This window comes from Hippichthys cyanospilos, chromosome 8 (genome assembly GCF_059441005.1).
Source record: "Hippichthys cyanospilos isolate Australia breed blue-spotted pipefish chromosome 8, RoL_Hcya_1.0, whole genome shotgun sequence".
Classification (NCBI taxonomy): domain Eukaryota; kingdom Metazoa; phylum Chordata; class Actinopteri; order Syngnathiformes; family Syngnathidae; genus Hippichthys; species Hippichthys cyanospilos.
Genome location: NC_142376.1, coordinates 23,180,135 through 23,191,917, shown reverse-complemented (window position 1 = coordinate 23,191,917; position 11,783 = coordinate 23,180,135). Strand labels below are relative to the sequence as shown.

Genomic DNA, 11,783 nt, shown 5'->3' with positions numbered 1-11,783 from the left:
CACCACCACTGGTTTAGTTTGCCCAATGCGATGACAGCGGTCCTGAGCCTGCAGGTCTGCCTGGGGGTTCTGGGAATAAAAAGCATAAAACAATGATCATTAAATTGTATAAATGTCATTTTAATGAACCAAATGTAGATTTTCTTTTTTTTTTGTTGACCTACCCAGTCACTGTCAAAAATAATGACTGTGTCAGCAGATGTCAGGTTGAGCCCAAGCCCTCCAGCCCTGGTGCTGAGCAGGAAAATGAAAACATCTGTGTCTTTGGAAAACTTGGTCATCTGGAAGAAAAAACATAGCAGGATTGGTACTTTTTTAATCTATCCTAAGGAGATATGCTTGCCTTTTCACCTTGTCTTAACTCACATTTTCTTCCCTATCAGCATAAGACATGCTGCCATCCAATCTGCTGTACTGGAAGCCACGCAGATAACAATAATCCATTAGAATGTCCAAGATGGATGTCATCTGGCTGAAGATGAGTACCTTAAGTCAAATGTATATGTCCAGTATTAGAGTATTTAAATATGAAGTAAATAGTTGTTGAAACAGCTGACTGTTAATTTTGCTTCGTGTGACACTAAAGCTGACTATTAAGCAAATTGCAGAGATGGAACGGTAGAGCACACCCTATACAGCCTTGACCTTCAGTCAGACAAAAGTTACAGAAGCAGGACATTGATGTGTCCATAGTGTGTGATCACACAGCTTTTGCTGTTTGTCTCACTGATATAATTAGATTTATGATGACGTCAGTGCCAATGACAAATGTTCTCAACAAAAAAGGGAGCAGGTTCTTCAACCGTCTACTGTTATGAACCTATCATTTGTTGTTTTAGTGTACATTCTACTGTGGTCTCTCCAGGAAACGCCAGCCTTTGCAGAAACCCTTTGTTAAAAAGTGTGAATTAGTGTTGGAAAAAGCTGTGATTTGTGCATATTGTAAATATTGGTAAGTAGCAAGAGCAGTAAGTAGGAGGGGGATGCCATTTTTGTTTAACCCTTTTTCTCCTGTTTTACATTTTGTCGCTTAACCTATTGTAATTTATTTCCTTTTTATTTGTGTCATTTGAAGAGAATAAAAAATGCATTTTTTTTGTTCAAAATTTGACTTGCTAGTATCACTGGCCTTTTCTGGTGGTGAGAGATTGGGGGGAGCACACGCAAATGTTATGCCCCGGGTTCTCCTAGACTGAGCATAATATAGTGGGGGCTCATCTTTGAATTGAACCCAGGACCTCTCGCATATGTTATGTCCCAGGTTCCCCTAGACCGGGGGTCGGCAATCCGCGGCTCTCGAGCCACATGTGGCTCCCTGGAGCTTTTTCAAAAATGTTTGAACAACAAAAAAAAAAATTTCTCTCCCCCATCTTTTTCCGTTTTAATATGGTTTCTGTAGGAGGAAAATCATGACAGAAACATTCTTAACGTTTTCCAATGCTGTAAAAATGTGTAGAATAAATATTACATTTCAACATTTCTGTCAACGAAGAATTACATCATAGCCTGCGACACGCGTTTCTATTAGCAGGGCTGGATGCTAGGCAAGTGGCCGTTGTAAACAAACCGGCGGCCATGAGCCATGAGCCAAAGGGAAAAAGAGAAAAATAACTGAGGAGAACAGAGGATTCAATGTTTCTTGGACCGAATCATTTAAGTTTGCTGCCAATGCGGAAGGACTGCCTGAATGTTTGGTCTGTCACGAGAAGTTGTCAAAAAACAAAAAGAGCAATGTGGGAAGGCATTTTCAGTGAAGGTATGCTACATTTGCAGCCGAGTACCCAGTTGGACGCGAGAGAAAAAGTGTGATTGCATTACTTAGCTTGCAGTCCTGTGTCAAGATTAAAGTTACATCTTACATGCTTGATGTTGAGCTGACCAGTGATGTCCGAAAATAGAAGTCACATTAAATGAACACAATCCTGTCATAGGCACACATTTAGTAGCAAAGTGCCTTTTTTTTTTAAAGTGATATTTGATTTTTGCCAGTGTGTATTTGAAATGACACTTAGTGGTATTGTGTTTTTTGCTCAGGTCCGAGGATATCTGCGTTGGTTACAGGTCAAAAGAGGATGCTTTTTTGTTGTAGCCTTGCACAGACTTGTTGGCATTTGCCCAGACATCAAACCTGAACTGTATTGATTTTTATTTTATGTACTTTACATTTTCAAAAGGCTGAAGTTTTATTTTTATACTGTAATTGCAGGCTGCGTTTTTTTGGACTGTGTTGCCCAGAGAAGGGGCATGTTATACATGTTCCATTTTGTTGTTTTTTAGAATCCTTAAAATGAAAACATCAAAAATCTGATTTCTTTATTTAATTTATTTCATTTCATCAAAGCAATGAAACATGATTCCTTGATTTTGAAATGAAGTTAGACGTGAGGTGGCATTGGACAACAGACTAGTCACGTTGTGCATCATTATCAACAGGATGCACTGCAGTAAAAATGAACATTTAATCATGAAGGTTCATTATGTATTTGTAGTTAATAGTAGGCTAATATGGCTACTATGGATACATACAACATGTGTTGGCTTCATTATAAGGCTTATATAAGGCTTTTAACTTTAATTTTTTGCGGCTCCAGATATGTTTGTTTTCTGTTTTTTTGTCCAATATGGCTCTTTCAACATTTTGGGTTGCCGACCCGTGCCCTAGATTGAGCATAATATAGTGGGAGCTCATCTGGGAATTGAACCCGGGACCTCTTGCATATATAACAATGGAAGCCTTGTCCGTTCTGAGTCGCCGCTTGTCGTTGGTAAGTGACAATTGATTGGGGGTTCGTCCGATTTTTGGTTAGTCATTGGTAAGTGTGATTCTTTTTCTTCCTCGTCTCGGCTTGTTTGTTAACAGTTATCTCTTTTGTGGTGTTGGCAAATATGGAATTTAAAGTAGAAGATTTTGTTAAATGGTAAATGGACTTTCACTTCTCTAGTGCTTTTCTACCTTGGGTACTCAAAGCGCTTTACACTAACTAGCCATTTACCTACAGATGACGCAGCATCAGGAGCAATATGGTTTTGATGGTTGGGGGATCGAATCCACAGCCTCTCAGACAACCACTCTACCACTGAGCCACGCTGCCAAATCAATCAGTTAGTAAACTTGAGAAATGCAATAAAAATGATTTGATTTTGATAGCTGATGCTTTGTGACTGTGTCATCCAACATTAAGAAGGAGGAGTTGAAAGAGCTTCTCCATAAAAAGCTAATGAAAGGGGTTTGTCCCTTGACCCAGCCCCTGTGGAGGGAGCTGATCTTGGTGCTGTGCCAGATATTCCTGCCCCACCTCACACCTCCGCAGACCAAACTGGCATGACGGTAGAGGAGCTCAGATTACCTCTGCGCATTAAGGAAGTTGAAGTGCGAAATCAGGGGTTGGAGGTTTAAGCCATGGTTTTAAGGTTGAAAGCTCTGGAGCAAGAGCAGGAAGCAGCTGCGACAGCCAGTCCCTCAACCTCACAGTCACCGCCTACTTGTATGCCTCAGGACAGTTTGATGTTGATCTGCACATCGTATTAGTCCCACCTTTTAGAGAGTCCGAAGTGGACTCATATTATAATGCTTTCAAGCATACTGCTGCGGCATTGAACTGGCCTAAAAATGTATGGCCTCTTTTGCTGCAATGATAACTGGTGGGTAAAGCTCAGGATGTCTGCCATTCTCTTTCGATTGACGACAGTCTAAATTATGATAGAGAAAGCCACCGTCCTCCGTGCTTATAAATTAGCGCCAGAAGCCTATTGGCAAAACTTTAGGAAATGTGAAAAAAACTGCCACTCAAACATATGTAGATTTGCGAGGGAAAAAAAAATATTATTTGATAAATGGTGTCAGGCTAGTAAAGTGCAAAGATTTGAGAATTTGTGCAAGCTCTTTTTGATTAAAGAATTTAGGAATAGTCTTCCTGAAAGAATTGTGTTTTAATTGAATGAACAGAAACCTACTTGTCTTGCTGATGCTGCTGTGTTGGCAGAAGAATTCGCTTTGACGCACAAAAAAGTTTTCTCTCAACTTGTTTCTTGCGATTCGGTCCCCGCTAACTGGAAAATTAGATCTACCAAAAGTAACCGCCGCATCCCTGTAGCTACTTCTACAACCACAGAAAAACGCAAGTGTTTTTACTGCCATGAGCAGAGACACTTGATCGTCTCGTCTCATTCTCAAAATTAAAGAGCAAATCAAAAATGTCAAAACTTCATCTCCAATTGGCTTGACCCAAACCATAACACCCTTCACACAAAACTTGAATTTGGTAAAACCAAAAAAAAAAAAAGAATAGATTGATACAGATGTTATACCATTCATTTCAACTGGTTCAGTAGCACAGGTGGGAAATAAAGAGCCGGTTAAAGAGCCGGTAAATCAGTTAATTACTGTTCTACGGAATACCGGAGTAAAGCATTTCCTTATTCGCGGTGATGTTCTTCCTTTCTCAGCTGAGTCTTGTTGTGGCTCAGACGTCTTAGCTTGGGGAGTAACAATGAGTGTAGTGCGCGCACCCTTACATTTTGTGAATTTGAGTTCTTGTTTTGTGTCAAGCTAATTTAAAGTTGCCGTTAGACCACAGCTACCGAAAGCTGGGGTTGATTTGATCCTCGGAAATGATTTGGCTAGCGGAAAGGTTTTCCCTTCGCCCGAGGTAATAAAAAAAATCAGTGCACAATTGATTGTATTTCTGAACCGGTTGGGCTAGACGTATTGCCCCTGTTTCCTGTGTGTGTTGATTTATGAATTATGATTTATGTAATGCAGGCCCCTGACCGTAAGAAAAAGACTTGTGTGTGCCCCATCAACATACCCAAAAATTATGTTGATCGTGCAAATTGTGCGCTTTCGTTCCTAACTGTCTTTCCTGTTGCTACAGTGTCTGTCCCACAGCCGCCATAAAATTCCTTTGGGCTGGATGACAGGTACAGCTCCATGTCTTGTGTTCGTCGTAACTCATATTTTATCGATGTAGATAGGTATTTAGCGCATATAATTAATAAAATGATAAAATGGTATTTCAAGTGTAAACTCTCCATTGTTACCATGTTTGATCATGTACAGAATTTACTTTAATTCAATGTCCAGGCCAGTGCTAATATGACCGCAGCTGCATAAGACTTCAAAGGAAAGGGGTAACTGTTCACTTACTGTGCAGTGAATAAGGCTTAATCATTTAAGATTTAAGTAAATATGTGTACTGCAGTCTTCCACATCCGAGGAGGGTCCGTGGCAAGTATAGTTTCATCGTCTGTCTGGCATGCAAGAAACCTTCACCAGTGTGTCTCTCCGCACACTTTTGCCCAAACCAAGGTGTTGTTTTACCTTATGTCCTCTTTCTTTGAGGGCGGGTAGTAGTCGATCCAGTATGAGAAATTTCCCAGAAGATTGTACAAGCTGTTCGTCAATCTATATCACAAATGGCAACAATAATTTCAAGAGAGAACTTGCAGCACATGCATACACATTCCTAGTTTGCAGTTGTGGTTCCTACAAGAGTGTTTTTATTAAGCCTCTGCGAAAATGGCAGCTTTCCAATTAGTTCCGAAATACATTCAATGCTCTAGGGGACGGGGGGACTAACACAAGGTATTTTACCTTATACTGTTGCGTGGCCAGATCCAAGGGGTATTCTACCAGGTAAGGATGGTTACAGCATCGTTTCAGCAGCATGAGAACATTTTGCATTTTTAGGTTGATCTGAGCATCCAGTGGGTACTGGATGTCCAGCACTGGAGAATATCTGAAAGTGGCGGATGTGACAATAACTTAATATGAATAGCCCGTAATTTTTTGTTCATTTCTTTATTTTTATTTTATAAATAAGGTGACTAATGACTTTATACAAGATTGAAGGTTTGTTTCTGACCTCTGCTCTTGTTGCTTTTGGAGTTTTTCCAAATATTTCTCCAAGCCTGAAGCTGTATCACCCTCCACTTCACCGTAGTCTACCAGATTTCGACAGCGACGCATGGGTCTTCCAGCCATCGTTGAACTCACAGGGACTTCAGGCTGAAGGGTGGTGGTGGGGGGGTGGGGGGGGGTGGGGGGGGGTTATTGCTAGTTTAGGGTTTCGTATATTCGTAATTCATAATGCCCATGGATGCAAATGTGAGTGTGGATGGTTGTTTTGCCTATCTGTGTCCTGTAAATCAATGGTCCCCAACCCCCGGTCCATGGATCAGCTGGTACCGGGCCGCGTGGGCTGCACCCAAAATAATGTTTTGGAGATGATTTAGTTTAATGGTACATGCACACCGAACGCCAACGAGGCGAAAAAGCGGAGAGTTTTGTATTGTAGTCAATGGAGTTTGCATGACTGGGCGCAAATCCACGTCGGGCGACTTTTTCCGCCTTTCGCGTCGCGACAGCCAACCAACATTCAACGACTCACGCAGGGGGCAGGAATGAATCATGGCGGCCGCTTTGCGGTCACCGGGAGCGATCCAACACGGCCAGCTGAGCTTTCAATACAAAACAGAGCCAAGCAAGAGTACTCACCTGGCTAGTAGAAAGGCGGAAGAGAGAACATGGGACAACTGTTATGTGCAGCGTTTGATTCACTTAACAGCTGTTGAACCGTAGTTACTGTGCTAAGCTAACGATAGCGCAGCATTGTCAGCACAATATTTAGCACGGTCTCGGCCACTGCGAGATAGCGACATTGAAAACTTTTGGCGCTGCCTTTGGCCGCTGTTGATATTACATATACAGTGGGCCCCCAGTTTACGAACCCCCTAGTTTACGTATTTTTCATCTTACGACGTGGACCGCGGCGTTTTTTTGTCCCCCTCTTACGCACAAACTTTTTGTCTTACAAACCATCCAACATGCCGGTCAGTGTGTCCGCACTATTTTTTTCGCTTTGCTGCATCAACAAAAAAAAACTTTTCTCGCATGTCACAGAAATGCCGATATACTATTGGTCGATTAAGGTCACAGTCACAATCTCAGTCATGGAGATGCCGATATGCTATTGGTTGATTAAGGTCACAGTCACGGTCTCAGTCACGGAGATGTCGATATGCTATTGGCCGGCGTCACGTCAATTACAGAAATGCCGATATGCTATTTGCCAAACGCCCTCATCTAGCTTGATGGCACGAGCTGGTCGGTGTGTTGTGAAGACTGCAAACTTTATCTGTTAGACATGGCTTCTAAAATTACAAGTGGTGGTAAAGGAAGAAGTAAGAGGATGATGACAATAGAAACGAAGCAGGAGATAATAAAAAAAAAATACGAAGGAGGCGCACGCATAGTTAACCTTGCTAGTGAGTATGGCCGTAACCGCTCGACAATCGGAACAATTCTCAAGAACAAGGAAGCTATGAAAGCAAGCAAGTCTTCTAAGAGCAAGACTTTCCTTGCCAGGGGACGGACCTCGGTCAACAAAAAAATGGAGAGGCTTCTTTTATTATGGATTAAAGAGAAGGAAATCGCCGGTGATATGTTCTCGTTTGAGAAAAGTTCTCGTTTAAGAAAACAAATAAATAAATTCTGTGGGTTTGTCTCTGCTCCACTCGACCTCCACCCACCACCAGCTCAAGTCATGTCGCTCCAAAGGTAAATGTCATTTTTCCTTTGTATATTTATGTTATTTAATTTAACTGTACAGTAGATTATGTTACTAATTTTTAATATGTGTATAAAGTCGTGATGTTTTTACCTAAAGTTTTTGTGCGCGTTGCACGCATTCACTAATTGACATAGGTTTGGATAGCCCATCATACGGCGAATTCGAGTTACGAGCCTAGCCGCTGAATGGATTAAGTTCGTAACACGGGGGCCCACTGTATTACATACATAGTGAGAAGGATGATGTGGCTTTTAGAGCAGTCACAGCACCCCCCTCCCTACAAGACTGAAAATTATTCTCTTGGTATTGGTGTCCCAAACATGTTCTTACAAATGTTTGTTCTTCCAATATCAAATTAAATATTTTTTTATTTTAAACTTTTCTTCATGTTCTCTCTATTTTAAGTGTCTTTGTGTCCTTTCTCCTGCACACTTGTGCGTGAGTGAGAAAGAAGTCATGTGGTGATGATACAGTGCATTCTGGCTGGTCTCTAATTGGCTGCCTGCTTCAACACATGAGCAATAGACGATCTTTTTTTGTGATGGACCTACAGTCCACTGGTAACATACTTCATTCAGGGGACAAGCTTTCATGTACTGCTAACACCTGTTATCAATTACCTATACATAAAATGTTCCAATATTGTCCAGAGTTAAAGTCATTAGTGGAGATACCTTATGCTGACCAAGCACTTTTGCAATGGTCTTGTTCATTACAGCCGTGTAGAAAGTTTCTTGTTTAGCTGTCAGAGGGGCATAAAGTATTATCTCTTTCTTGGGGGGAATCTCCAGTGTCACGTCAGATTTCAGTCTCCTCAGCAAGAATGGAGTCAATATCTAAGAGAGAGAGAGAGAAAAAAAAAAGCTGGCTGAGCAATACATGCAATCCCAAAAAATAATACCGGCTAAATTTTAGTGGAGTAGTACTGTATATATGTTTGGGAGCTGACCTGGTGCAACATGCTAAGGATGTTCTGTTCGCGCTCAGCAGCCACCACGCTTTCTGCCTCGCCGAGTGAGTCGATGTCAAACCAAGATTCAAAGCTATGCAATGACCAAGATGTTACATCATTACTATTGTTATCAAGGTAATTTTGCAGCTTGTCTCAAATTGGTGGTCAAAGTGGCACAAAGAAAGGTACAATGCTACAGAATGATAATAAATACCTGGTGTTATATAGAGTTGGGCGTTATGGCCGAAAAAAAGATTTTATTTACCCCTAGTTACTTTTATTGATTACAATTTTAATCAACAGATATGATAAAGGTTTATTTATTCACACAATTCACAAAGTAATCCTGTAATCCAGACAATGATGTACTTTAATGTTAAACATTTTAACATTTAACATTGACAGCTTGAGGTAATTACAGAAGAACAAAGTTAATGGCCTATACAAGTAAGCTGGGGCAGAAGGAAACAGGGAAAAAAAACACCGTAGATGCGGAGTGTTAGAATAATCGTAAATATATTGATTATACATTTGCTCCGAAGTATAAATCCTTGCAATGAAGAAATGCTTTGCTGTGAGAATGATTATGGTTACAATTGTAATTATTATAGTGTCTATGAATTTGCTACAAAATATATCTGCTTGCAAAGAAGAAAAGGTATGCTGTGAGAATGAGTGCACTGCTTGTAGAGGATTACTGTCTTGTTATTGTTTTGTCTCAAGCAGGAGGACGACCGCTCAAGCCTGCCTGCTGGAGCGATCCTGCACCTGTGATTTTTAGAATCTTACAGAGATCCTACAGACAAAATATTCTGCAGAATGCCTTGCTACGCATAATATTTTATCATACATGTCTTAGTTTTTCATCCACATGCTCGCACATAGAAGGACAAGTACACTAGGTTACAGCCATAGTCTTTCCACTGATGCACTTTTGCTCCTTTTAGATCTGGAACCTTCATGCAGTTAGGGACCTCTGTATCAAATAAAAAAGAGGGGGTTCAGAGAAGCTAACAGAGCGCAGTAGAATTGACCTTGGTCAGTTTCTCTTCGCTCCCCTCATGCATGAGCTGGAAGTAGATTGCTTTTTCTCCTTATTTGTATGCAGTTTCTTACAAATGTCTAACAAATGAACCTGACACGGAGGAAAACTGTGGTCTTATATGAAGATGTCTAGAGTGGCAGAGGAGGTTGTTAGAGCAGTACAGGACAAACAATGCCAGTAAGAGAGAGTTGAAATGTGCTGTTGGTGTGAGAGAAGAGTTCAAGGTGGAGATGGGGCTGCATCAGGGATCAGCTCTGAGCCCTTCTTGTTTGCTATGTTGATGCACATGCAGATACTTGAGGTGAGACAGGAATCTAAAAAAAAAAAAAAACAATGCAATGCCTGCAGACCATATTGTGATCTCAAGTGTGAGGAGAGAACATGAGGAGGAGAAACTCGAGCAGTGTTTTTCTGTGGAAAAAAGAGGAATGAAGGCTAGTCACAGCAAGACGTAGTATATGTGTTGTGAATGAGAGTGACTCAAGTGGAAATGTGAGGATACAGGTAGAAGAGAAAAAAGGTGGCGGCTGAAAAGAAAAAGCTTGTACGAAGAATTACCTATTCTTAGCTTACGCATATTTTAATGTCAGAGCTTGAATGCCATAATGAAGTAGTTCGTACCTATTGTAAAAAGGACTTATGAGCCACCCATCCAGCACCCGGCCACTTATGCAAAACTTTGATTTCACAATTTAGCCTGTCCAAATCGTCCATTTTTAAAATGAAATATGGTTCCTCTCCATGAGCTGTCACCTTACCCTTGCCGTACCGTAGCATATAAAGACCAAACAACTCCAAATGTCAGTAAAATAAATGGAAATTGACAAAGGTATTCAGTGTCTCACGTTCTTTATTAAACTAAAAATAGTCCAGGAACTTTTGTTTTTCAATCATGACTTAATATTTCATTTTAAATACTGAAATAAATTACGCAGATATGGCCTGACAAATATTATTGATACCATTTTAGAGTTGCAAAAAATGAATTAATTTCAAGCAGGTCATTCACCTTGAACTCACCTGTGGTGAGTTTACAGGTGACAGCAATCTAGCTAATCAGTTATCCAATTACCATAGTTTTGGGACTATAAACCGTGACTTTTTCCTTATGATTTGAGCCCTGTGGCTTATAGTCCAATGCGCCTTATCCGCTGTTTTTTTTGTTTTTGTTTTTGTTTTCCCACCAGTCAAGCAATTGTGTGTATCTGCTCAAGAAATCAGTTTATGGAACAACTATGAAATAAAACTGCGAAAAGGTGAATCAATGGCTATGCTCAAAAGGTTTTAAAATATGATTAAAAATATATTTTTTTAAAGATTTCTAAATTGAATAAGATTATTCTGTCCTTCAGAAGTGCAGTACCACCTTTGATGTTTTAGATTTGTACATAGTTAGAGCACCCTCTTCTGGTTACTTCGAAATATTGTTTTTCTCAGTAGGCGTCAGTTCTCCAATGTAGCAGCTCGCAAAAACCACAGGTTAATGTTCGAGGATTGCTGATCCTATTTTGTTTTGCCTTGGACGATAATTGTTCGTAAGTACACAAGTTGTCAAAATGATGACACTATTCATCTGTTTTGTTTATCGTCAGAGACATTGGAAATAAGAGTATTTTTTTGGTTGTGCAACTTGTTAGCTTGAGAGGTGCTATGTATCATTACCTGATTACGTGTTTTATTTTTCTAGTTTTACGGCAACCTAAAGAGGGTAATGGTCAATGGCCATTATTCAAATAAAGCAGACCGAAAGGAAAGACAGTCTGGTTGTTTGAAATGACGTTACCCAGCAGTCTAGTTGGTGAAAAACCCAATGCGGAGTGAGGACGGCATAAAGATCTTATATGAAAGTTTGTGTTTGATATACTGTATACAATATATATGATTGTATTTATAATATTATGATTGTATATATGATTTATGTACAGTGTGTGCAAAGTTCACTAAATTAATCTATCAAACAATGGGAGACAGAATGCTACTAAAGAGAGGATGTTGCAGTTGGTAGACGATTTAAAAAAATATGAATCATTCATGTACCATCTTTTATGTTATGTTATGACCTGCGGCTTATCCATAGCAAAATGTTTTTTTTGGGGTTAATTTTTGCTGCTGCGGTTTATATACCGGTGCGGTTTATAATCCGGGAAATAAGGTAGTTTAAATGGAGCATACCCCTCATTCTGCTTGTTGGAGAATTTCAATCAACTCTTGATCA

General features: G+C 40.2%; 1 protein-coding gene across 5 annotated transcripts in view; it reads right to left on the bottom strand.

Moving 5' to 3' along the window:
- Positions 1–11,783, bottom strand: part of hells (helicase, lymphoid specific) — a 103,649-nt gene that overhangs the window by 10,392 nt on the left and 81,474 nt on the right. For all 5 annotated transcript variants that reach the window (XM_088420668.1, XM_088420669.1, XM_088420672.1 and 2 more), the window contains 8 exons: positions 8,521–8,614; positions 8,246–8,407; positions 5,865–6,007; positions 5,594–5,738; positions 5,321–5,404; positions 367–486; positions 165–281; positions 1–69 (listed from right to left, as the gene is read on the bottom strand). The exon at positions 1–69 is cut by the window's left edge and continues 91 nt beyond it. In XM_088420668.1, coding sequence (XP_088276794.1) covers positions 1–69; positions 165–281; positions 367–486; positions 5,321–5,404; positions 5,594–5,738; positions 5,865–6,007; positions 8,246–8,407; positions 8,521–8,614 — 934 coding nt within the window. The remainder of the gene's footprint in view (positions 70–164; positions 282–366; positions 487–5,320; positions 5,405–5,593; positions 5,739–5,864; positions 6,008–8,245; positions 8,408–8,520; positions 8,615–11,783) is intronic.